The sequence below is a fragment of the Paroedura picta genome, chromosome 10 (genome assembly GCF_049243985.1).
Source record: "Paroedura picta isolate Pp20150507F chromosome 10, Ppicta_v3.0, whole genome shotgun sequence".
In the NCBI taxonomy this organism is placed as follows: domain Eukaryota; kingdom Metazoa; phylum Chordata; class Lepidosauria; order Squamata; family Gekkonidae; genus Paroedura; species Paroedura picta.
In genome coordinates this window covers 46,951,553-46,979,526 of record NC_135378.1, presented here as the reverse complement: position 1 = coordinate 46,979,526, position 27,974 = coordinate 46,951,553, and the positions used below count along the sequence as shown (strand labels likewise).

General features: G+C 39.9%; 1 protein-coding gene across 3 annotated transcripts in view; it reads right to left on the bottom strand.

Moving 5' to 3' along the window:
- FSTL5 (follistatin like 5) overlaps positions 1–27,974 on the bottom strand; it is a 437,209-nt gene that overhangs the window by 33,133 nt on the left and 376,102 nt on the right. For 2 of the 3 annotated variants that reach the window (XM_077299983.1, XM_077299982.1), the window contains exons 11-13: positions 16,247–16,273; positions 11,984–12,102; positions 7,956–8,105 (exon numbers count right to left, since the gene is read on the bottom strand). In XM_077299983.1, coding sequence (XP_077156098.1) covers positions 7,956–8,105; positions 11,984–12,102; positions 16,247–16,273 — 296 coding nt within the window. The remainder of the gene's footprint in view (positions 1–7,955; positions 8,106–11,983; positions 12,103–16,246; positions 16,274–27,974) is intronic. The other variant, XM_077299984.1, reaches the window with a different exon arrangement.

The following is a 27,974-nucleotide window of genomic DNA, read 5'->3' as shown; positions in this document are numbered from 1 at the left end:
GTAAGGGGATGCTGACTGGGGTTGGGGGAAGGACCAGTTGGTTAGGTGCAACCTTTGCCTGCATTGGCACACCTTCCTCCACCCCCTTCCATGTCCCTTCTCCTTTCTGTCCTGGTGGAGCTGGATTGGGCTAGGGGCATGGTAAGGCCTGCCAGGAGGATTACAAGTTCCCAGTGCCTGTTCAGCCTTCCTGCCTTCCTTGCCTTCACTGCCAAGCTCTGGGGCTTCCTGCACTGCCAGGCCTGCATTGTGAGTACCTGGCTGCGAGAATGGACAGAGAGCAGAGGTGAAAACTACAGCCTTCACGCTGGCAGAAGGGAGGGAGAGAAGGATGGGGAAACTGTGCCTGCCCCACTCAGGGCCACTGAAGGAGGCTGTCTGTCACAGGGGTGGGGGTAGTAGACAGGCATGCTCCAGCCCCCCGCCCCCAGTCTGTGTTAGCAGCAGGATGGTGGATCTGGCTAGCTGATTGCCTTGAAGAAAGGATTGGAACTCCCTTGCAATCTCTTTCCTTCACCAATAGGAAAAAGGCAGTTTGGTTTCATTGACAGCTGCTGGCCATATCCATCAGACTTCCTTTTCCTATTGGTGGAATACCCTCCAGTCAAGGCCAATCGGCTCCTGTTTTAAGAGGTGACTTGTCGTACAGAATGGCACATGGAAAGTATTAAAGTACATGGAAAGTAGTAAAGTAATTGGTCCATCTTCTTCAGCATTATCCAGGCTGACTGTTTGTGATTTCTTGGGGTTTCAGAAAAAGAAATGTCTTTCTCAATATCTAGAACTTGAGGTCCTTTAAGTGTAAATAGTGGAAAGTATCAAGTCACTGCCAACTTATAGCAATCCTGCAGGGTGTTCAGGGCCAAAGACTTCCAGAGGTTGTTTGGCACTGTCTGCCCCTGAGTAGCAACTCTGGACTTCCTTGGAAGTATCCCATCCAAAAGCTAACCAGGGTCAACCTTTCTTACCTTCTGAGATTAGGTTACCTACATTTACCTACATTTTGCCTACAATGGACACTTAGAACTTCAACATAGGTTACTTTCTGCTTGATTCCACTGTATGAGGAATCAACCCACCCACTTTTTAAATGTTTGTAGTACCTTGCTAAACACAATCTGAACCTATGGTGGGGCCTCACACAGCCAAATTAAAGCTCAGTATTAATTTGGGTTAAAAGAATAGATATCACTCTGTAGATAAATCAGTCAAGACTGCTGGCTGCTATGTATACTTCTTTCTTCCTTCTTTAAATAAATTCCCTTTGTTCACTCTTCTTCTTCCTCTGGCTATGGTGGCGCTTGGTACTATCTGTTATTGTCAAAACTGTTTCTAAAAACCATATACTAGATCCTGAGATGGGTATTTAGATTTATTAATCCTCAGTTTTAAGCATGCAAAAAACACAGTGAATGCCAACTCTGTAAATTTCAAGATATCCTTTGATAAGTGTAAAGCACCAAACAACTGCTGAAGCTTATACTAGGACAATAGATTTATTCCTACACTATTCATGAAAAAGATGATATGGCTCAGTTGTCTAGTGCTTGCAATTGTTTTGATTAAGTTAAAATGATAGATGTCTTAGAACACTATGACCAATTCTGCACAGGTGGAAAAGGCTGGGACAGCACCCATATGGCAGTGGGGCTAATCCCCACTGCCACACGACCTTGGTGCTTGCCCAGCCTTGTCCTGGGTCTGGTGCATTTTAGGCCCTCTGTTGCCCTGCAGCAAGGGAACATTAATGTTTCTGCATTCCCTGATCTGTTGCAGGGACCAACAAGGCCTATCCAGCTGCAGGCCTGTGTGGATGTCCTGGAGGAAACAGAAAATGCCCCACAGTTCCGCAGTGCCTCATCACAGGACTGAATGGGGAATGTGTTGTAATTCAATACCACCTTTATACAAATAATCCCCTGCCATATCCACCTTTCCGCTCCAGCTGCATTATGAGGATACAGAAGTTTAGGGCAGACAATGTACACCATGGAAATAGGCTCCCCATGGGGAAACAGGAAGCAGTGGGGCATGATGCCCTATTGCAATGAACTGGCTACTACCATGTGAAATTGGTCAATATTTTCCCATGCATGCATTTAAAGCATGATGAGATTTTCTGTGTGTGTGTATGTGTGTGTGACACCGTCTAGAGTTGCTGTCATGGCAGGTTTTTTTTTGGGGGGGGGGTAATAACAGGGACAAAAACATATATACCTTCTGAATAATGCACATACTTGACTTTTTCCTGCTAAGATATTGATGTGGAAAGCAAAAATAAATAGTTCTTATCAGCTGGACTGGCTCAGAATCTAAATGCCTCATATACAGGACATACATATTTAAAGGTTCATGTCTAAATGAAAGAAGAATTTCTAGTGCTTGCAAAAAGAATACAATAGCATATTATTACATGATAAGGAGAGCAGGAATGTTTCTATGATCTTACACATAATAATACTGAGACAACTCTTCCACTAAAATGCCAAAGTACTTGAAATTACCTATACTTCAGCACTGAGATTGTATCAATAAAATGGCAGTGACTGATATTTCTTCCATGTCTAACAACTTTTTCAGTACATTTTGTCATAATGTTCTACCAGCTACCCAGTTTTCTTACGGGGCTAGCAAGATGAAAAATTATATGCAACTTAATTATTTCCTCTGTCCATCATTTCATTTCAACATTTATTAAAATCAAAGATCAACCAAGCAGTTTTTCAGTGCAGATTACATACACATATACAATTAATATATAAGGAGTAAAAAACATAGTGTTATAGATATAGGTGATTATAGATAAAAAAGTTATTAAAGGCTTTGGAATATCTACTTATGGTCAAGGTCTCAGCACAGAATTTGACCTCTTTAGAGGTGGTCTCATTAGATTGGTTTCCAAAAGGAGATACGTATAGAGTTTATCAGATCTTCCTGGGAACTTGGATAGAATGGGATGAGATATGTAGAATGAATGTCCATGTAAAATAGGCAGTTTAATAACACCTGTTCCACTGTTTCAACTGACTTCAGTTGGCAGGAACACAGTATAACTCTCTCCCTCCCAGTAGCACTGATGTTAAGCAATTAAAGCGGAACAAGGTGGAAAGGAAATTCTCGAGTGTAAAGATAGTTTGCTGCCATGAGGTTTTGTCTATGATTGCCTACTGCTGGATAGAGGTGTGCTCATCATGAGAATCAGTGCCACAGAAATGGCAGTCATGGGGCACTTTAAACAAGAAAGAAGATGGTATTATTATAATAACCCCCACCCCCCCAAAAAAAGTTGTCTATATGGGGAACTATGTCTAAGAGCAGATTCTATGGGGATGCTCACAGCAATTAAGTAAATAAATAATTTGTTTGTCACTATGTAAAAACTCCAGGAGCTTCTATCCCAAAGTTTTGCTGTCAGTATACTGTTAACAGTATCTTTCAGAAATGTAATTAAAGAAACGCTGCTCTCTATGATAACAAAAGTACAGAATAATGATCAGAGTTGTACAAGACTCAGATGGGAAATGCACCACACACTTGCCTCTCCCCATGAAGGAAATGTGCAGCAATTTATTAGCTGTAACTCAGAGAGATGAACTATATACTGTCAGGGAAGATTTTAGAGCACTTACAGATTGGAACAGTAAATTGCTGTATTATAAATTATGACAAAACTCAGGACAGTGGAGTCCTCTGGGCTTAATAGGGATGTTGACTTCTTAGCTCATTACATGTGCTAAATTACTCACTTCTCACATGCCCAAAATTGAACATTGTTGGTATTTTTTGGGGGGGCGGCGGGCACTGGATTCATTTAGTTCTCACATCTGTTGTTAATTTCTTTATCATCTGTATAACTATCTGTATTTCATAACTATCTACATTTCTCACCATATGTGCTATTCCTATCTTAGCTGTATTTATTGTTGAGTTATTTATGTATCTTTGCTCTCATTGGCCATTCCTGGCAGCTAACCCCCCCCCCCACCTTTAAGGTAATCTGTTTCAATGTAACTGAAGGCGCATACATCAGCACTTGCTAAACCTCTCAGTTCTTGTTTGTACCAAGAGTTGAACTTGGGATTGCTACTGGACTCCAACTTCACTCTTGCTTCGGTCTGTTAACTCTTGTATTTGTGTGTTGATTTACTGCCATTCACAGATTTGAACAACTGCCTTAATCCAATCTCAGCTAAAATCACCCAGTTACTCATGCATCTTGACTCTAGCTAGTCCTTCCTGTTAATTAATCCCCCCACCAATATGTAATGATTGAGGAAATTATGTTTCACAGTATCTGAAAAAGTGTGCATGCACATGAAAGCTTCTAGCTCAAATAAACCTGTCCAGGTGATGCTGGACTCAAAAGTTGTTTCACTGGTTTAATCTTAGATACTATGTCATGTTCTTTGGGCACATTCTAATTCCAGCTACTGGTATCTACTTCTTCATGCTTTCTCATCCGTCAAGTGGGTCCAGCTCAACCTCAAAGCTCACAGAGTGGCCTTGAGCATGTCAGTATGTCTTGATGAATCCTAACTAATCTTACAGATTCATTATAAGTGAAAGCAGGATAGAGTATAATGCTGAAAAATAAATTAAAGTATGTTGCTTATGTTTGGTTATCTTACATTCTGCTAAATGTAAACAACTGAGCTGGGCAGCTGTCATCTCTTTCCAAACCAGTAATGATTCAAATAATTCAAAATGTACAGTAGTCTTTTTTATATATGACTGCATATTATGACAGATAACATTGAAATTATCATTATATTAACCTGTCAAATCAAGAGATATTAAAAGTTTAACATATATTTGATGCACAACCATCTGTTACAAATTAATAAGCTCCAGTGTTATTAAGAAGTATGACAGCACTAGGAAAACTGGTAAGGACTGAAATTTTAATAGAGCCATGCCTGACATTTTCCGCTGGTTTCAGATTTTGCTTCTTTTTATGAAGATGACAGTAGCATTTTTAGCAACTGTTTAATGCCTATTCATGAAGTAGATGCACAGCTGCTTGAAGAAAAGTTACATTTATACTTCATAACGTGCAACATTTTCATTCCAAAATGAACTCTAAGATGACTCTTTGTGTTCTGAAATATAATGTTAGCACCCTACTCAGAGAATAGAAACTATAGTTATCTACCTATCTGTGATTGGCAGGACCTGCTCACAGTTGACCAGCTTCTATGCCTCCTAGTCTATAGTCAGAAAGGCTGAAAATATTTTAGAATTGTATACAATGGAAACATAGAAATAAGGTTATATTGGTCTGTATATATGTATGTGAATTGTATGGCTTAAACTGTACCACAGCAGATGCTTTCCCCAGCATCTATGTCTAGTAGTGAGGTCTCTTCCCACTGCATGCAGACCCAGCTAGGAGAACTTCTGCTGTGGTGGAAGCTGTTCCCCAGGATCTGCATGCAGTGTGGAGGTCTCTCCCCATCACATTGTCCCCAGGATCTGCATGCAGCAGGAGGGTCTCTAACTGGCTTGGGCAGATCTAACAGCATCAGCTGGGACGGCAGGATATGAGAGTTCCACATGGCCGCAATGAGTCTTCAGAGAGTGGTGGGATAAAAATCTAAATAATAAATACAAAAATAAATAGTAAATCTGAATATAACCATGTAAAAGCAGGGGGAAAATGACTTCTATTAGGCTCAGCTATGGCTACTGATCAGAACAGGGAATTTGTAATCAGCTCATATACCTTTAAAATATTTTTGGAGTATTTTTTTGGCTTGGTTTAGCCAAATAAAGACCCCTAATATACGTATACAGAAGTTTATATGCCATGGCATACAGAATCAGAGCAAACACTTTTCAAGAAGTTTAAGTTTCTAATATTTGCAGTTCACTATCCAGTTTGCACATTCTTTCTGTTGTAATGCATTTGCATTTTAATACACCTTACTGTAATTTTATTTTCCTGGGCTCCAAGATCACTGCAGATGGGGACTGCAGCAAAGAAATTAAAAGACGCTTGCTCCTGGGGAGGAAAGCTATGGCAAATCTAGACAGCATCCTAAAAAGCAGAGACATCACCCTGCCAACAAAAGTGCGTTTAGTCAAGGCTATGGTCTTCCCAGTTGCAATGTATGGCTGCGAAAGTTGGACCATAAGGAAGGCCGAGCGTCAAAGAATTGAGGCTTTTGAACTCTGGTGCTGGAGAAGACTCTTGCGAGTCCCTTGGACTGCAAGGCAAACAAACCAGTCAGTCCTAGAGGAGATCAGCCCTGACTGCTCTTTAGAAGGCCAGATCCTGAAGATGAAACTCAAATATTTTGGCCACCTCATGAGAAGGAAGGACTCCCTGGAGAAGAGCCTAATGCTGGGAGAGATCGAGGGCAAAAGAAGAAGGGGACGACAGAGAATGAGGTGGATGGATGGAGTCACTGAAGCAGTAGGTGCAAACTTAAATGGACTCCGGGGAATGGTAGAGGACAGGAAGGCCTGGAGGATCATTGTCCATGGGGTCGCGATGGGTCGGACACGACTTCGCACATAACAACAATTGTAATTTTTCAAATCACTACCCACAATCTACATTTTGAATTTATAATATAGATCTGAGTGCCTTGTATTCGGGACCTGCTCCTGCTGTCATAAAGAACAAGGATAAATTGCCCCTGGGACAGTTTCTAGCGAGGTATGATTGATATATGTCCATAGGCCTAGATACACAGGCCTTATTTCTGTAGCTCTACTTGAGCATACTAAAGACCCATAAGACAGTGAGTTTATTACTTAACAGCATTCATATTGTGAAATGTTGGAATATGCATGTAACATTTTTTCTTTATGTGTTTTAAGGGATTGAGTCTGCATGACCTCTGATCTGCCAAGTCAAACACAGCCACCAACAATGTATTGCAGCATATCATGGCTCATTGCAATATTTGTTTTTCCTACTTCTCAGGGATCAGAAAAATAGAAGAGGAACTGTCAAGCTATAATATCGAGTTAGTGGGCTGTATTCATTTGAGCTGTTATACACCATACAGGTCTGTTGCAGATATTACTTGATAGAATCATAGATTCATAGGGTTGGAAGAAGCTATACATGCCATCTAATCCAACCCCATGCTCAGTGCAGGATCAGCCTAAAGCATCTCTGACGTGTTCATACAGCTGCTGTGTGATAGATAACTTTCCCCAATCTTTTTCCCACATCAATGCCATTGAGCCTGAATGGAACACAGAAAAATACCATGCTCTGTCCCTTTCTACAGAGCAGGTTCAATCAGGCTAAGCATATGTTCATTCAGATGATATATACTGAACCCTCAGCATAATTTAGTAACTGATTATCAACAACAAACAATATTAATATCATGAGATCCTCTTTGCACAGGCTGTCATGCTGACAGAATCAATAAGTAATGAAGGTCAACTGTCCTTTGTCTCACACTAATTAACACCAAATGCTATAGAAGGAATTGCCATTGGCTGCTTAAAAGCAAATTAAGCTGAAGATGATTCCCTGGTGTCATAGCAGTTCTTAATAGCATCCATTTTTAGCAGCCTGATAACACGTTCTATGGACATACCAGTCTCAAAGGGTAGAGCTTGTCATTGCTATTATGGGATAGGGTGGACATGTCTGACCACAAATCATTTTTGTTGGTTCATGAAATATAACCGTGGAAGCCTTTGGGGGGCTGGGAGAGAGTTAGCCTTATCGTGAGTGATAGCTGATATCAGTTTGTAGTTCTTGATGGTGACTGGATAATTTCTAGTTACTTGGTTTTCCTTTTTCCAGATTGATGCACTATGGTTGGAGCCATGGAAGAAGTACATTTTGGATTCAGCAAATGTGTACTTTTTGAGGAAAATATATTTCATAAACCCTGGTATGTTCTTATTTTAGGAGAAGTCAGCATCTTGTCCTCACTATACACTTACTGGGATGTTTTCAAGTACTTTGTCTAATAGAAACTTACCTGCACAACCCTTTGGGATTGTACATCGACAATCAGCACTCTGTCTAAAGTGGGTTGAGTTACATATATGAATTTGTCTTTTACATTAACAGCAGATGCCCAAACACATAGCTGGATTTCATCCTCCTCAGCTTTAGGGCAAACTTCATCCTAGAAGTAAGAGGAAAAGGGGGAAAATGTAAATCATTCCAGGGAACAGTAGTGAAAGATGTTTGTGATGAACTGGGCCAAAAAATATACTAAATAATAAAAGACTAAAATGCAAAGGAAATGCGATCAATTCTGTCAGAAGAAAGGCAACATTCAAACTGTTTTAGGAACTAACTGTGCTAAATTTGAAATTGTGAGTTCAGTTTCATTCAAGAGTATTCATCCTTTTTTGCAATTCTAAAGAATAATGTGTCCAGCTATTTACCATTCTCAGCTGTTTCTTTCATGGCTGAATTATGTCTTTCTAACTGAATAGCTTATGTTCTAGTTTTAATATTTCTTCAGTGTCATAGCACTTGCCTTTTCTTTAACCATTCCCCCCCCCCAAAAAAAAAATCCCATGGCAAAATGGCATAAGCAGTGCCTGTGAGAGGCTGACAGCAGGAAAGTATGAAGAAAATTTTCAATAGTTCTCAATAGCAGCATTAGAGTAATCTAACCCGGATATGATAAGAGCGTGGATCACCATGGCCAGATCAAGCATTCAGGGAACAGCTTTAGCTGCCAATCCGCCCAAAGGCTCTATGTGCCACAACCTTAGGCCATGAATACCCCCTAGTTACCAATTTGCTCCTTCTGGAGCAATGTAGGACAGGCTTGGTTCAGAGATTCTGCTTCATCTTATTTTTATTATAATGGACAGCTCATCAAACCAAATTTTATCACAGATTTGTGACTTATTCCTGACCTAATATCTTCTATTTGACACTTCATAGCAGGCTGCAGTACTAGCAATCCTTAGGGAGTGTCAGAGAATGATGACTTTAAATGAGGAATAAGCTGCATTGACTGATGAGGTCTTAAGCAAATGCCTTGCTTCCATGCACAGGGGATTCTTCAAAAGGATGGAGATGGGTGGCAGAAAAGCCTGTGACATGCAGAAGGAATGAATACTTGAACGTATGCTCTTAAAAAGTGCAAGACACAGCTTATTTACGCATTTGCTAGCAACTGTGTCTGAAGGTTTTGCTTCAGCATACATTGCAGGTCTAGGCTCAATTTAACGCATCAAAGTAAGTCAGAAATCCATTTCCAAGGCCTACTTAGAATGCGTTTGCTTTTAAAAACAGTTACTAGTGACTGGCTGTTCAACATTTCTTAAGAAATCACTATACATGATTTTGTTTTATTAAAAATTTATATATATATAGACCCTCCTCTCCCCCCAAACCTATAAAAACTCTGGCTTTGCCAAGACAAAGTATGCTTCTGATTCGGGACCCATTTGGAACACCCTTCACATTGCTGGTTGGTCCTATCACTCACTGCCTCTCTGCTCTTCAGGATTGGTAAATGTACTGATTGCAATACTTTCTCCCTTTTTATTTTCCTATCTGCTTGACTGTTAGTGTACCAGATATATGTTTGTCTATTTCTTTTATTATTTTCTTTCCAATAAAGATTATTATTTATTATAACTACCTGTTGTTTGCCTTGAGTTTGAAAGGGTGTAATCACCTCATAAACAAGCCATACACTACATTACCAAACCTCTTGCTAAGCAATTCCCCACTGCTCATAGATATGTGTTTTGGACACATGTGTGTATTTCTGGTAACAGGGGAGAATTTACCCCACAGGATTAGCTCTTTTACAGGCTCTGTTGGGCAGATTGGTTGCTTCCCTTCCCGTCAAATATGAACTATTCTACTAATTCATATTTAATATAACTAAACAGAAAAAAACTATTTCTGTTTAAAAAACACAACACTGATAACATACTGTAACCATAAGCACAATATTCTGTCTCAAATGAAGACGGTTCAGTTGAAGTGATTTTTGAACAATACTGAAGGAACATATCAAATGGATAAATTCAAAGGCAGAGGATTTTCCAGAGGAAAAAGAATAATAAAATAATTGTAAGCACTCACACACCACTTGTTTCAGGAACCATTTCCCCCCTCCTTAATTTCCCCTTTCCTAACTTGGAGACAGTTTTAAAGAGGAAAAAAATGCTTTACATTAAATGTACTAATCTCAACTGTTCATCATTCAACCTATCATTAATTCTGAACATCTAAACTATATACTTTTAAATTTCACACTGTTCCCAATTTCAGCTGAGAAAATTCTCAGATACTTCTTAAATAATCAGGTTTTAAATTAGCTATCCATAAGAAGGAAAGTCTGTGACTTATTTTTAGCTATGTCAAAGTAATTTCACTTAAGCAGCACAAATCAAAGCTTGATTAGCTACTGAAAGTATAATTATGCACAGTAAAAAAATTATCTTGCTGCTGAGCACTGCATGTATATGTATATTTTTATCTTTGGCAATGTTCACATCAGAAGCAAATCCAGCCAGAGGAGTGTGCCTTTATTTAACTAAAAACTGGTATCACAATTGTTAATAGATCTATGAAATAAATCCAAGAAGAATCTAGATGTGCATCACAAAGGATTCCAAAAGATTAACTGTATTATAATGAAAACAACTGAAAACCTTGTTATTCAATTCATCTTAGTATAATTTTTGTGGATATCAGATGTATAAACTTTGGTGAATGTTTTTTTTTCTAAAATTAATTTTTTTAAAAGATATAATCACTGATTTTGCTTATTTATTACTTTAAAAAATATAATAAGAGATTTATCTTTCATTTGTTATTTCTCTTAGCAATTTCAACAATTGCATTTGCATGTTAACACACCCAGGATGGTAACTTAGAAGGGTTTAAGAAAACATTGAGAAAACGGTTTAAGAAAACATTGCCTGCTTCTACAGAAAATCTACAGAGTGAAATTTTGAAATTTTGCAGAACCTAAATTCCTGTTCCTCCTTACTTCCAATTTCATGTTGATCAAAACAAAAATAATTAGAAATACAGTCTAAATTCAGGGAAAAGAGGATAAGAAACCTATTGTTGGATTTCCAGGAGAAAGTTGGTGAAGAATTAAGAGAATTCCTCTTAACAATGCTAAGTGTGCGTCCGCATTAAAGTGTATGTTCAGATCTAAACAAATGGAAAATGTATCAAAAATACATTATTGATATTTTCAGGTATATTTTGGCATCACTAATGCATCTGGGTTTTCTGTTTCACTTAATTTTATATTATGAGCAAATCTATGTTTTTATCTGTATTATGTTTTGTAACCGATTGAGTGATTGCTAATTCTGACTTTCCTGGACTATGACCGTAATATAGATCTGTCTGTCTGGATTTTCTCAGGACCTGAACTGGAAAATATTGATTTTTTAAAAATTGCACATCACTAGTATACATACAGAGACAAAACAGATTTGCCAACCTACAGGTGGAACCTGACGATCTCCAGCTATTATATTTGATCTCCAGATCACAAAGATGAGTACAAAATAGCTTGGCGGATGGACTCCATGGCATTTTACCCTGTAGAAACCTTCCTCTTCCCTAACCCCACTCTCCCCAGGTTCCACACCCCAAAACTCCAAGTGTTTCTCTACCCAGAACTGGCAACTTTAAAACAAAAGCAGCAGAACGAAGAACCATTTTTCCTTTATTTTTGTAGTTAGAGTCCAGATATATACAAAATAAAATAGAATTATCCTATTACAGCAGCATTCACTTATTGATTCTGAGTTGAATGTGCTATGCAATTCCCCCACCCTCATGGCTGCCAGAGTGTTCCAATTACAGTTGTGAAGCACCATATTTATAATACTGAGCCATATTCCACTTTCTGTGAATTCTAACTTTTGACACATGATCTCTTCTAGTAGTTAAAACCTTCTGACAGAAAAAAAAGCCAGAGGAATTTTTGAATATCTGCTTCATCAGAATGTTTTCAGAGCATTCAGAGTCAAGTATGGTGTGGTGTATCAGGATACTTGCCTGGAATCCAAGTAGCTTTTCACTAGGTTTAATATGTCTCTGGAATTCACATTCTACAGGTTGTATCACTTTGATTCCATCTTCATAAAACACATAGAACATATTCCCAATCCCCAGACCTTAGGGACACAAACATATGTAAAGGAACAAAATTAAAGCATCTGAGGGAGGAAAAAATTCATGAACAAAAGCCTTTAATATGTTTGGCCAGAACCCAATTCATTATTGTCTGTGAGGTTCATAAAGATAATCCTATGGGAATTTATTGTATTGCTGAAATGAAACTGCAGAGCGATTCAAGATTTCATATAGCCCCCATGAGGAACTCAGTGGCTTCATGAATATCAATCTGGAAGCACTGGGGCACTTTTTGAAAGAAACAGTGTGGAATTCTTTTTCATACTTGGATCAAATGAAAGTAATCCCTTATAGTTATATGTAAGGGCTTAAATTAAGCTTTGCGACAACACAAGAAATCCTGGAGGGTTTTTGTTTTGGCCTTATTATGTCTGACAGTTCCTCCAGATTGTGCAAAAAATCCCCAAAACTGTTTTACATTTCACTGCATATTAGGCACCTAAGGCAATATTAACTTGAATAATCAAAAATGAACACTACATTTCATCTGAAATTGCACAGTTGCACAGGAAGTATATTCTGTTAAATTGACTACAGCACTGGAAGCTGGACTTCCAGCTGAGGATAACATTCCAAACATCTGTGAAGGTATCAGGAATCAGGCTGAGCCCAGCCCGTAGAGTCCGTGATAAAGAGACATGCAGGATTCAACAGGCAGTCGAATGTCCAAGGAAGAACTTTATTAAACAGAACCTACAGAATTGCTGGAAATCGCCAAGACCTCCGGGTCAAAGATATTGGCAATTACAAAGAACAATAGACACCTCAGAGTAGTTATAGGGGATTCTTGATAGGGGAGGGGGAACACAGGAATTTCGGTGGGAGAGCAAAGGGCACTAAAGGACCTGGAATTCACAGACTTCCAAATGGCCAGGGTGTAATCTCTACAGCTATATTTCTGCTGAGTCTTTGCTGTCCATGCAAAGTTGCGAGAACAGTTTGATAAAGCGGAAGAAGGGAGACGCCCCGCTGGGAAACAAAACAGGCATGAATCGGGGGTCATGACAGAAGGTGCTATAGTCCACAAAAAGATATGCCACAATAAATCTCCATTTAAGGTGCTACCCAAAGATTATTTTAATTTTTTCATGAACTACAGACCATTTATTTATATGAATAAAACTGTATGCCAAATTGGCAGGAGTATACATGAGATATAGGGGGGAAAAACAATGGGGCAACAAAGCCACAGCAGAGGCTATACCTATAGGCTTTTCACATTTATCTGCACAGCCCACAAGCAAACCAATATTAATATCATACCCATTCCTTTACCAAAGATTGTGTCTGTCATACTTACAGACCACTTCATCAGAAAGCATAAATAAACAGAACAGTGCAGGAAAACTGGAAAACGAATACATTATCAAATCATATTCCTAGGAGGGAATTTTTGGGGGTATTTTTCAGGTATTAATTCAGTCATATGTCTTTTCTGGCTATCCGAAATGGCCAAGCATGAAAATAGTTGGATTATTTTTTTGGAATGACCAGATAGCTGCAGTTGGTGCATTTAAAGTACTCTCAGTCCTTTCAAATGACTTTGGTGTGAACTTTCAGCTTAGAGAGGGCATTTCAAGGGATCGTGCACCTTTTAAATGCCTTTGTAGTTCATTTGATATACTGTTGTGGTTGGCAAAAGGTATTAAAAATGTAAAGGAACTGTGTTTAAAGTTTAAATGCCTTTTCCCCCTCCAATGGAAAGAATGCAAAAAGGGGTCACCCTTTTGGGGGGAGGGGGTTGATAAAATTAGACCCCCTGATCTTTTTCAAACTTTGTGGGATTGCAGAAAAGCACCAGCAGCTATGCTGCAAATGTGGTGCCAAAAAACAGACCCCCAAGCCCTAGTTACTGCCAGATCAATTCTCCATTACAGCCTATGGGGAACATAGACTGGGGAAATGAGTTAAATGCTCTTCCACAGTGTATGCTTCCATTTTTCATTCAGAGCACCCAGGGAGGCAAGTTCAAGAGTTGCAAACAGCTATATTAGTCCCTACAGAAAACAAAACAAGAAACCAAATCCATGTACAGTAGTTACTCAAAGGCAAGACTAGTTTTTAAAGTCTGCCATAAAAAGAAGGGTTTCTCTTAAAATACATATACAAGTTACAGTTACATTTGATATAAAAATAGGGATGGGCTATCTTCCTATATAGTAATACATCTTTGTACTGGTCAACCAAAGCCAAATATGTGTAACATTTCAATTGTGACTTAGTCATACAGCCAGCTTCTAAATCAAACAGGGATCTGGATCATGTCTCTTCCATCAAAATCCAACTTTCTAGCCTCTGCTCTCTACCATCTTTCAGTGGTGTATGTGTGTGTATACATATAAACACACACAGACACACATATACATACACATATACCCCCCATCAAGAGCCTCTTGTGGCGCAGAGTGGTAAGGCAGCGATATGCTGTCTGAAGCTGTCTGCCCATGAGGTTGGGAGTTCAATCCCAGCAGCCGGCTCAAGGTTGACTCAGCCTTCCATCCTTCCGAGGTCGGTAAAATGAGTACCCAGCTTGCTGGGGGGTAAACGGTAATGACTGGGGAAGGCACTGGCAAACCACCCCGTATTGAGTCTGCCATGAAAACACTAGAGGGCGTCACCCCAAGGGTCAGACATGACTCGGTGCTTGCACAGGGGATACCTTTACCTTTACCTATACCCCCCATCATCTGGCACATTCAATATCACTTTTATATAGTCCACATTATTATCACTATCACTAAACATTACAATTTCCAAGGATGACTCACCTACTACCTGATTGGCCCTTCATGGCATTCATTCCACCCCATGGAGTCAATGGTTGGTCTGCTCAGCACCCAGCCACCTCCCCTCCTCTTTGTTCCACCCTTCTTGCTTGCTTGCTTTCCTTCTTGCCTAATTTGTTCTTTCTGCCTAATTTCTTTCTTTTTCCTGTCTAACTCCCTCCCTTCTTTCTTCTTTTTTCCTCCTTTCCTTTCTTCCACCTGTCTTCTCTGGAGGAGCTGTTGCCTGGAGAACAGTTATAATTCCTGAAGTTCTTTGGCCCTCCACTTGGAGGTTGGCAACCCATTTGGCTGCATATGGAGGAGAGGGGGAATCAAATATGGCTCTTGAGATTTGACTCTGTTAACCTTTAACCATTTAACCCAAGTGGATCTTAAGATCAAGTGGGGAGCAAGGAGAGGGCCAGCACCCAGGAAGGATACAGTACAAGCCTGAGTTTCTTTCTCTCACCAAGTTATTAAACACCCACAAGTACAGAGTTACAGAAGACAACATAGTTGGAAAAACTATTGTAAGAAAGAGCTCTGCATGCACATGAATTGCTCAGCATAGCAGCCCCCCAGTAGCCCTATGCAGTCCAACACTCCATGGACCCTGCAAGTTGAGTCATGTACAGCAGGGGTCCTCAACCCCCGGTCCGTGGCCCAGTACCGGGCCGCAAAGGCCATGGTACTGGGCTGCCAGCGGCTGCGCCTTCCTCCCCCCTCGCAGTGAGAAGGGGGGAAGAAGCAGGCACGGCCTCCGGCACGCCAGCGACGCAAACGCGCACATGCGGAGCTGCCGTGCATGCATGTTTGCGCCCCCTGCTGGCAAAAACGTGCACGTGCGGCAGCTCTGCACGTGCGCATTAGCGCCACCTAGTGGCAAAAAACGTGCATGTGCGACAACTGCGCATGCGCGTTTGCGAGCAGCGGTGGCGGCCGGGCCGCCGGCTCTCTCCAACCCTCGGAGGCAGTCCCCTATCAGTGGTCCCCTAGAAGGTTGGGGACCACTGATGTACAGAAAGGTTATCTGCACATGACTACTACAGAGAAAAAGAATGTATATTAAATTGTACATATGTGAATAGTGATCAAGCACAATAGCTCCTTCCTGTGTCTTGCCAGTGTCTCTGTCGATATTTTTGGCTGACACACTCACAGGACTTTTGTTATATAAATGCAATAGGCAGAGGAGAAAGAGAAATTCTAAGATCCTACTACAAGAGAATTAAAAGATTACTTGCAATGAGTAAGAAAGAAAAGACAATTAATACAATTCTAAAGCTATTGTCTGCTAGCAAGAGATTTAATATACTTTGGACAAGTAAATTATTACACAATGGGAAAAATATATTAGTACCTTCCTCTCTCCACAGTATGTTTGCAACTGCAGCATGTAAAGAGAGAAAAGAAGAGAAGACACAAATGAATATGGAGAAAAAATCACATGCAATGGCACATCAGTTTTTGGAATAATGGATATGATACAAGCTTGTTTTTCAAAATAACTTCCAAGACACATCGTTTTATCCAATACGATTGTTTAGTACTTCTAATTGCATATTTACTCTTTGAAATTACCCAACTTGGGACACTTTTCAATGAAGAGTATACTTATCAAACAGCAACAACATAATTTTCATTTGGATTTTTACCTGAAACATCAATAATAGCATGCCTGAACTCTGCTTATTTTGCTGTCTACTAAGTGAACAACAGGATTGTATATTTCAGTGCAGTGAACAGAAGTGAAAAAATATATCTGAGATATTCATTTAAATAACACTTTCATTTCAGTACTGCCCTAACCAATTCCTTTGAAGCATCTGTGCTATTTCTGACCCACTTCAAAAGGCAAAGTTGAGGAAAATAACTTGCTGAGGCAAAATAATGATGACCCTTTATCTTATTTACATGAAAATATCATCAAGTTTGAATTCCACTTCATTAAATTTGAGTTTGGACATACAACAATATATAGAAAGAAAACAAAATGATACATCCTACATATTTCCAGAAGGAAAACCATCAGATGACTGGGAAGGGCAGCCATGAAGGAGCAATAAAAATCCCTCCACATGTAAGGGTGTTTCACTGACACTCAAAATAATGCACACTGTCATATTCTTCATTACAATGCTGCTGGTCAATGACCATAAATAAAATAATCTAAATCTTCATTACAATGTATGAGAGTGAGAGCTGGACAGTGAAGAAAGCTGACGGAAAGAATATAGTGGAGTATTTTAAGGATAACATGGACTACCAAACACCCCCCCCCCCAAAAAAAAAACCCAAACAAACAGGTAAGTAGGTTCTCGATTAAATCAAGCTTGAACTCTTCCTAGAACTTTAGTCAAATAATGAGATTCCCTAGAAAAGTTAATAATGCTAGGAAAAGTTGAAGCAGGAAAAGAGGAAGACCCAACATTTGATTAATTGACTCAATAAAGCAAACCACAGCCTTCAGGTTATAAGACCCAAGCAAGTATATTAATGATATGCTGTTTTGGAAGTCACTAATTCACAGGATTGCCATAAATTGGAAGCAACTTGCTGGTACTTATTACACACATATTTGTTTTTTTAAGAACAGAAGCAAGTCCAGACATGATTAATTAAAAAAAATAGGCACACTATAGCCAACATAATTCTTGTAACTTATTAGTACTTAAGAAATTTCAAAAGGAAAGTGCTGAGGGGTTTTGGAAAAGAAATATCAAGAACTCAGTTTTATCAGTCCGGTCTTACATTCAAATATTTAGTTTATTTTACATTCTGTTATGCAGTTTTGCCCTTTGCTAAAAAATGTACAGGCTTTCCCAGGTTGCTGCTGAATCAGTGGGTTGGGAAAGATTTAGTCCTTACCAACTTCCCCTCTACTTCCCCTCTACTAGCCATGTAAGTCTGTAGCATTAGAACAAAATTAGAATAAATAGCACCTTAAATACCTACATAATATTCCAGAATATAAGATTTTACAATTTAAAGTTCACTTTGACAGATATTGGGTACCTAATTGAGCCACAAAATATTATATCCCATGATTTTTTGTTGATCTTTAAGATGCTGCTGTTCTTAAAATTTGCTTTATTTCTTTCTGCATCTCACCTAGGCTGACTGTGGCATTTGGGGATACTGGGGCAGAGGAAGGCCCTGATGGGGAAATGTCTGGTGGCACTCCATTTCTTATCTTTTTGGTGGGCAGGTACAGGGAGAACCCACACTTGGGTTTCCCACTATTCAGTGATATCCCCCAATGCAGTTGGCCATCAGGCTGAGGGGCTGGGGTTGGTTCTCCATTTATAAGTTCTGTAGCCCTTGGCCTCTTATCCTCCTCCTTCAACGGTACATCAGATGCGCTTTCCTCTGTCTGCATGACTGGCAGACTTGGGGTATTGTCAGACTGCGGGACAACAGGCTGAAAAGGATGGTGAATCTGTGGCTGCAGGGCAAGGGCCAAGTGGATTGTTGCAGATGGGTGGGAAAGGAAGGAAGCACTGGAGGAGGCACAGTAGCAAGTGATCAAGCACATGGTAACATGAACACACCTCTGGTGAGTCAGGATCCTCTGAGGATTAAATGGATATGGATCAGAGGGATGGGATTTACTGGATTAAAGGTGCATTTGTTCCAGGTCTTAAATCTTGGTGGGAAATTCAGAACAGGAATGCATGGATAGAAAAGTTTGGACCATATGAGCAACACAAGATGGACCTTGTTGGGTTTTGGCTGGCTATAAGTGACACAGGTGCAAGTACAATCACTGCTGTGAGTCCTGTAGTGGAAGCCTCATCAAAGTGGACTAGACTAGATCAGGGAGCAGGCATCAGTCCTTTTGATGGGGCTGACCCACTATCAAAAAAGAGGATGGGTTCGGCTCTAAGAATTCCAGCACAGGAAAGAAATCCTCATAGTTATTCCCTGTGTGGGCTTACCATCTTGACACCCACCCAAGTCATGCTGTCCTCTCTGATCCTCTCATGCTGTATTTTCTAGAGAGGCAGCTTATTATCTAGAGAAAGAGTTTTCACAAGGGTTTTGTATTGCTTTTAGTGGCCCTAAGTTGCCCACTTCTTATCTTAAATTAGTATTTGACCTCCTATGGGTGGCAGCTAATAAGGTCAATAATGAATGTGAACTGGGCAGGATAGTTGGTCCTTTTCTTGACTTTCAATTTTCTTAGAGTTTAACCTCTAAGAGTAGTGCCCAAGAAGTGTCCAGGCCATATTATCTGCTACATAATTTATTGTATCATAGGGATTGATCTATTGCTCCTGAACTGTGCTCTATAAAATTTGCATCACTGAATTATGCAGTGGCTGTCATCAGGGCATGTGGGGCTGGAGCATTGATGACAAAGTGTGCCATTCAATCAGCTTTCCATTTGCTGCCTGTATACCCTAAGTATTTTGGTCTTTTGGGGTTCAGGTTTGCAAGGAGAGAAGGGGAAGCAATTGGAAGCTTATTGGAGACTTCTTAGGGTAAAGAAAAACTGTATAAAAACACCTCTTCTTCCTCTTAGCCTTTAACTTGGACATTAACTTTGTGGGCCAATATTTGGAGTTTGCATATATACTTTCTAAATTTCAGTTCTTACAATCTTCATTTGCATCTTTACCCATCTATATGACCTAAATCAACACAGCAGCATGTGTGCGTGAACTACAGACTGTTTCATTCCTTAAGGTCCAAAGTCCCATTTATATCATTTGACTTTCTCTTTCTCTCTCCAAACTGAATCAGTAGAATTTGGGAAATAGGTATGTGCTTGCCTGCTGTTGGAGAGGCTTTATTTATGCATTCCTTTATATTGACAAAACCCGAACTAGTTACTAAATGAGAATCTGGTCTTCTCCTTTCCACATTACTTATTTTCTATATGAAAAACAACAGCTCCTCAGTATATGTTTCCTCAACATATGCATGATAGAAACAAAGATGACCCTAAATACAAGGGGCTCAAGTAGCTCCCAAATGGACATATGCAATATAATCCTAACATGTTAGAACAAAGTTTCAGTGAGTTCAATGGGGCCTAATTCTTACAAATAAACCATGTGAATTTACGATTTGTTTCCAAATAAGCATGTGTCACCAATAACACCACACCCAAAAATGCTGTTAGAGTCATACATGACTCCTGTGTCATATGTTTAAAGCTTTATTATATATTATTATATCATAAGATACAATATTAGGTTCATCTATTGGATTTGTGTTTTGTTTTGCATCGAACCATGACATTATAATTTGTTTAACACTGAATGAGCACATCTCTGAAACAGGAAATCAATGATGTGGCAGATCCAATATATGATGTATTCTATTTAAGAAGAGGGGGACAGCCCCAAATCATTAAGGAATCGTTCTCATATGCACTAAGATTCTAAAAACAAGGTTCTAATTTTTTAAAGGGGAAACAATAATTTGGGATGCTATTCATACTGAGAGGAAGTCCTGAAATGCTTTAAAAATATAGCATTTTTCTGGGAATCTCCAAAGACAGGTTTGCTATCTCAGGATCATAACCCTGAGATAAAACACTTCTGAATTGTGTTGAATAAAGAAACCTGTGATAACCTGCAGATGATAGAAGGGTCTTAGAATCAGAAGAGAAAGGAAAAAGCAAAATTAATACTTGAACATGTCTATTGAAGATGGAGTATCTAGCTATTTTCAGAAAGTATAGCCTAATACCAGGTGCTCACTAATGGTAGGTAATTCTTTTTGATGCCTATCAATGCTCATTTGGTCTGTGGGTGGAAGTAGGCTATTAAAACAGGAAGGGGGGTATTTGTTGATACACAATGAAGTTACTTCTGGTGCAATCTGGAAGTGCCAGGATTGTAGTACAGAATAGACTACACTCTAGCACTCACCTAGGAACTGTATGAAAACCAGAGTTTCTAGGTGAGTGTTACAGTGTGGTCCAGTGGGTTACTAGCATTTCTAGGTCATATTAGAAGTGACATCACCCAGCGATGAAGACTGACACACTGCCCCAAAATAATTACCACTTCCCCTTTCTCCCTCCGGTTTTGAGGCCATGGCAGGCTACCCTAGTATTATGCCTACACAGGTATAACTTAATTGCTAGCAAATAACTGCCAAATAAATGTTTGTTTATATAATTCATTTGTACCATGCCTTTCTCCCCAATGGAGACCCAAAGCAGCTTACATCATTCTTCTCTCCTCCATTTTATCCTCACATCCTGTGAGTTAGGTTAGTCTGAGAATGTGTAATTGGGCCAAGGTCATCCAGTGAGCTTCCATGGCACAAATGGGTATTCAAACCTGGGTTTCTCAGATATTAGACCAACACTCCTAACCAGTACACCACAATGAAGTAAATAAGTATTCTTAAGTACAAGTCCTAACCAGTACACCACAATGAGGTAAATAAGTATTCTTAAGTACAAGACACAACAAAAATATCATTAAAGGTGCATATCTCCCAGAGGAAGAAATTTAGATAATAAATTGGCAACATAAAAGCTTTGAGCCTTGTGTTGTGCTATAGGCTTCAGAGATGTTTTGTTACATCTGATGGCCATACACCAGGAAAGTCAGTAGCATTCAGATCACATAACCCCTTTGAAGGTGATAAGACTTTGACATGCAAAAAAGGCCCTGGTATTAGAAACTGATCTATTTAACGGTAAGGAACAAGCGTATTATTTTTTAAACACAGCCCCGAGACACATAATGCAGGAACCAGATAATTTTCAGTTTGCTGTGGATGAACACATGAAAGGATTTATAGAAGTTGTTTCATAGAATTTGACAGTGTCACAGCTGCTGAACAGAGTAACATGGGAAACTGTAACTGGTGTTAAAGGATAAAAAATTCAGGATAAAATATTAATCAGGCATCAATTATTTAACTCATCTATAAATTACTGGAAAATCACTGGGTGACGAACTTTCCTATCTGTAGATTAACAAGTAAATAATGAACTGCATATCACCTGCAGTGGAACAGAGCATTCTAGAGAAAATTCTAATCTGGAGCAATTTGATATATTGGCTTTGTTGTTAAAAATAAGCCTTTAAAAATAATAAAATGAATTATACTTGTTTGTAGAACTGCACTTTGCAGTGTCTGAAAACCAACTGTGAATCTGAGTCCTGATTCTGCATCCAGCACTGTAACAGGGCTCACATTTCATAGAGTGATGATATGACATTTCCCTTTGTCTTTGTATAATAACCAAATCCAAGGATACTGTTTCCAAATAACATCACAACAAGGAATGGAATATACAGTGGAGATATATATGGTCCCTGTTCCTTTTCAAAACTCAGTAAATACACTGTATTGTATTATATTGAGAGCCAGTGTGGTGTATTGGAGTGTTGGATTAAAATCGGACTAGGATCTAGGAGATACAGGTTCCAATATTCACACTGTCATGGAAGCTGTGACCGTGGGCCAGTCACAGCCTTCTGCCTAATCTATTTTACATGGGTGTTCTGTGGATAAAATGGAAGAGAACAATGTAAGCCATTTTGGGATCCCACTAAGGAGAAAGGTGCTGTTTAAATACAATAAATTAATAAATACAAATGCATTAAAATGATTCGGGAAGTTTCAAGAGACAAAGTTAAATAGGTAGAAATGGGAATAGATTATCAATATGTTATATACAGCAGCTGAAGTATAAAAAATTATATTCTGCAATCTCCTCAATAACATGTTTTCTGCATCTCCAAAGGGTAGACACACATATACCTCCCCTTCCACACTCAGAGGCAGTGCTCCTTGCCTTGATATCTTTCCTCCTCATGGGATCAATAACTGAAGACAGAGTCAGTCATGATTTCTCTGATGCTGCTTCAGGTGAACCGAAGCTAGCACTGATGTCATGATTAATTAGCTCTATTATTTTCTGGGGATATTTTTCCCTTCAGTGGTTAATGAGTGAATACATGTAGATGGAAACTATACAGCATAAAGTCTTGTTTTCCTGAATTGGAAAGGTCAGTTCCTTATAACTCCAGCAGTGAATGTTGCTGGGGGACAGGGAAAACATCACTTCAGTGAGCACTGGAAAATAAGAAAGCAGATTATAAGAATAAAATTAGTTCCACCACAGACTATAATGGCTGCAAGTGGACTTCTATAAGGCTGGCACAGTGGCTTTCCATGACCAAGGTAGCTGGCAAAAGTGCCTCTCTAGGACCATTTATGCACTGGGAACTTCACTGCCCCAGATCTCGTGCAGAAGCATAAATCGGCGGCAGATGAGGTGCACCAGGCCAAATGGTCACCCGTGTGAGTGCAGGAAGAGGTGGGGCAACCTGCCCCAACTAAAACTCCAGCCTGCAACCTAGCATAAAATCTCCAGTGCATAAACGGTCTATCTGGCCCAATCAAATACACCCTGAGCCACAAACTGGTTGGGCATATCAGGGCTCACTTACCTACTGATGCAGCCAGAAAAAGCTGGGGAAATTGTTTTGAACTTTGAAGTGATACCACTTCCAATCAATGTGCTAGGAATCCCTGAAATCTCTATGACAAAGAAATGGAGATTTTGGAAGCTCTTAGAGCACTGCCCAGAGGCGGAGTCACTCTTAGGTTGGACACAATTCCTTCCTTCCTTCACTTTCTCTCACTGCATGGGTAAGTGAGCCTACAACATACCCTGAGCCACCATGTGGGCACCCTGCTACCCCTGCCCTTTGGCTTTCTGGGCAGTAGTTCTACAGTTACAATAAGTGACACTACTCCCCTAAGATGTTAATCAAGGACTCGTTCACCTGAAATGTGAACTTGAGGCACATAGTTAGATGTGCCAGAAGTCAGCTTAAGTGTGAAATGTGAGACCTTTAAAATCTTCAGCACTGATCTCTAGACAGAATTGCTCTTCTGTTGCAGTGTTTGCAAGCTGGCTGTTTGAATTTTAAGCCTTCTAAACTGCAGGTGTAAAGATAACACTTCTTTGACTTTTTAGTTTTGGAATCGATAAGGAAGTGGCATTGGTTCTATATGCCAAAATAGAGTTTTAGTTTAAAATTACATTCACTATTACATTTGTACCTCTTCAAAACTGGGTCATTACAATGAGGTTTCCTGTGTGCAGAAATATTTTGTTTCTGAAACTACATGAAAGTATATGAAAATTAATTTTGACTGCATGTTTAGGCACATTTGCTTACAGTATGGATAACTATGTTATTGTGTTATGAGTGTACACAAGACTGATAAATAAATATAATGAAACCAAGAGAAATATTTGCTGTCCCAGTACAAACGGGAATGTCAAGAGGGCTTCCGATTACCATCTTTTGTTAACATCTGACCAAGCTGTCAAAGAAGCTTTACTCGTGATTTCACTGAGACATAAATGTAACAACTGCATGACAAAGTGCTTCCAATGTGTTTTTCATTTACTTTAATCTTGAATTTCCATTTTGATGATGAATCATTATCATCGAGTACTGGCTTCTCTCAGGAACAGGAATGTGCCAAGAGTGTGCTATCTGCAAGAAACTTGAAAATAAATTATACTCTCCATTTTCTAGGAAAGCCTCATCTCAGACTATTTATTTCCTTTTATTCTTGCAAACAGCAACAGGCATCAAAAAGTCTACCAAAGGTCTTATCCATCACTCTATCTTCTTGCTTGCTACAAAATATGGTATATTAATATCCAGAAATGAACTCTGAAGGTTATTAAATCTTAGACATCTAATCCCAAATTTAAAGTGTGATTGCAACATAAATGCTTTGAAGATTTGTTTCATGTTAACAGTTTCATTCCAGAAAATTCCATCTTTAGTTTTGCTGTTAGTGTCATTGAAAAAATCCAGAAGAAGAGAAATGGAACCTACAGATCTTTACTTCAGCACAGCCTTAGCAAGATATGAGGACCTTTATCATACTCAACAAAAAACCTAGCCCTCCCAAGACCTTCTTTACGGACAAGTAAATGATGCATGTGCTATAAACCGATACCTCTAGGGCTCTGATGTGAAAGTATGTCAAGCCTGCAGTATTACAGGGTTTTTTTCTCCCAGTGTCTACTGCTGTACATTTTTTAAGTAATATTCAAAGCACAGATGGCCAAAAATTGAATCATTCTAAGAACAAATGGCTAAAAGTTGTATATGTATGAAGCACAGCTTATAAAAGTAAACCTATCAAAATATCCACACAGAATTGTAGTAGATTTCCCATGGCATGACCAGAAGAAGAGCTGGTTCTCGTATGCCGCTATTTCTCTACCCGAAGGAGGCTCAAAGCGGCTTACAGTCGCCTTCCCTTTCCACTCCCCACAACAGACACATTGTGAGGTAGATGAGGCTGAAAGAAAACTGATATTACTGCTTGTCAGAACAGCTTTATCAGTGCTGTGGCGATCCCAAGGTCACCCAGCTGGCTACATGTGGAGGAGGAGCAGGAAATCAAACCTAGATCACCAGATTAGAAGTCCATGCTTCTAACCACTATACCAAGCAGAGATCCCACACAGGGTTTAAACCACTGTATACTTGTCAGACAAAAGTGGAACATGTGCAGCTGTTGATCCAGGGCCAAGATGAGGATCTTCAAAAAAGGGAGGAAGGATGACCCAGGAAACTACAGACCAGTGAGTCTGACCTCTGTTGTGGGGAAGATAATGGAGCAGATATTACAGGGAGCGATCTGCAAACATCTGGAGGACAATTTGGTGATCCAAGGAAGTCAGCATGGATTTGTCTCCAACAGGTCCTGTCAGACCAACCTGGTTTCCTTTTTTGACCAAGTAATAAGTTTGCTGGATCGTGGAAATTCGGCTGATGTCGTTTACTTGGATTTTAGTAAAGCTTTTGATAAGGTTCCCCATGATGTTCTGATGGATAAATTGAAGGACTGCAATCTGGATTTTCAGATAGTTAGGTGGATCTGGAATTGGTTAAAGAACTGCACTCAAAGAGTTTTTGTTAATGGTGTTTCATCAGACTGGAGTGAGGTGAGTAGCGGGGTACCTCGGGGCTCGGGACTCGGTCCGGTACTTTTTAACATATTTATTAATGATAATGATCTAGATGAGGGGGTGGAGGAACTACTCATCAAGTTTGCAGATGACACCAAATTGGGAGGACTGGCAAATACTCCAGAAGATAGAGACAGAGTTCAACAAGATCTGAACAAAATGGAAAAATGGGCAAATGAGAACAAGATGCAATTTAATAAAGATAAGTGTAAAGTTCTGCATCTGGGTCAGAAAAATGAAAAGCATGCCTACTGGATAGGGGATACACTTCTAGATAACACTGTGTGTGAATGAGACCTTGGGGTACTTGTGGATTGTAAGCTAAACATGAACAGGCAGTGTGATGCAGCAGTAAAAAAGAAAAATGCCATTTTGGGCTGTATCAACACGGGCATCACATCAAAATCACAAGATGTCATAGTCCCATTGTATACGGCATTGGTCAGACCACACCTGGAGTACTGTGTGCAGTTCTGGAGGCCTCACTTCAAGAAGGACATCGATAAAATTGAAAGAGTACAGAGGAGAGCGACAAGGATGATCAGGGGCCAAGGGATCAAGCCCTATGAAGATAGATTGAGGGACTTGGGAATGTTCAGCCTGGAGAAAAGGAGGTTGAGAAGGGACATGATAGCTTTCTTTATGTATTTGAAAGGTTGTCACTTGGAGGAGGGCAGGATGCTGCTTCCGTTGGCTGCAGAGGAGAGGACACACAGTAATGGGTTTAAACTACAAGTGCAACGATATAGGCTAGATATCAGGAAAAAATGTTCACAGTCAGAGTAGTTCAGCAGTGGAATAGGCAGCCTAAGGAGGTGGTGAGCTCCCCCTCACTGGCAGTCTTCAAGCAAAGGTTGGATACACACTTTTCTTGGATGCTTTAGGATGCTTTGGACTGATCCTGCATTGAGCAGGGGGTTGGACTAGATGGCCTGTATTGCCCCTTCCAACTCTATGATTCTGTGATTCTGAGGAGAGGAGCTGGGGAAACCAGTCAGACACGGTTGGCCCTCTAAGAAGGTGTAGCTAGCATGGAGAAATCTCCTGCCAGATCAAAGATACAGTAAGGTGTCCTGACGGTGGTACAGTGCAAGAGGGTACATTGGAACAGGAATTGGACAATCTGGGGCTGGCAGAGCAGGAAGAGTGATACAGCTACTTCTCATCCAACTGAGAATCATGTAAGTTAGTTGCTGTAAGCAAGATAAATAAGTAAACAAACCCCACTGTTGGGGAAAGTTGCTGCCAGGCTCATGAGGGATTTTTGCCTCAGCCTCTTTGATATAGAATGGTTATTTCTTCCATGTCTGCTTCAGCCAACCATAATGACAAGCAGCTGAAACACAGTGGAACATGGTAACAGTGTCCATCTTGACACTTGGAGAATCCTGATTATCCACCACCCCCCTCCCAATTTTTTTCTCTTCCTCAGCTAGAAAAATAGGGAGTGAATATACAACACATGATTTGATCACTGAGATGCTGAGTATTCACAGTTTAATGCTTGATTCATGGATTTTATTGTTTACTAGGTACCTCAGGCCAGGCCAGGCATTCATAAATGGAACCAAGGAATTCAGAATTATTCATTTGTTAAAAAAGAAAGAGAGTGTAAAGGTTACATTACTGTTCCCCGAGACATGAGAATGAACCAACCCAAAGTTCAATGCTTTTAATTTTCCCTGTTTCATTTCAATAGGAAAGAACTCATGCTTAAGCTTCCTATTCAAATCAACATGAATTAGTTCAGAGTGCTGAAGGACTGGCACGATTGTATCACATATTTAAAACATCATTAGAATGTCTACCTTCTGATTCAGAGAACATCTTTAATTTGCTCCTGCTGAGCGGATTAAATAAAGAGTAAGGGCTGTTGGGGAGGAGCTAGGGCGGGCTATGTCCAGGATAAAAACTCTGTCCAGGATAAAAACTCTGAGGAGTGAATCAGGAGCTGCGATGCGGCTCCTGATTCGCTCCTCAGAGTGGCAATCCAGGGCCAAGTGGCCTCCCTATTGGCTACTTGACCCATCTCCCGAATGCCGCACCACCAAATCTACAGTTGTCCCGAGCCGCCATCCTTGCCAGATGGCTGCTGGGGAGG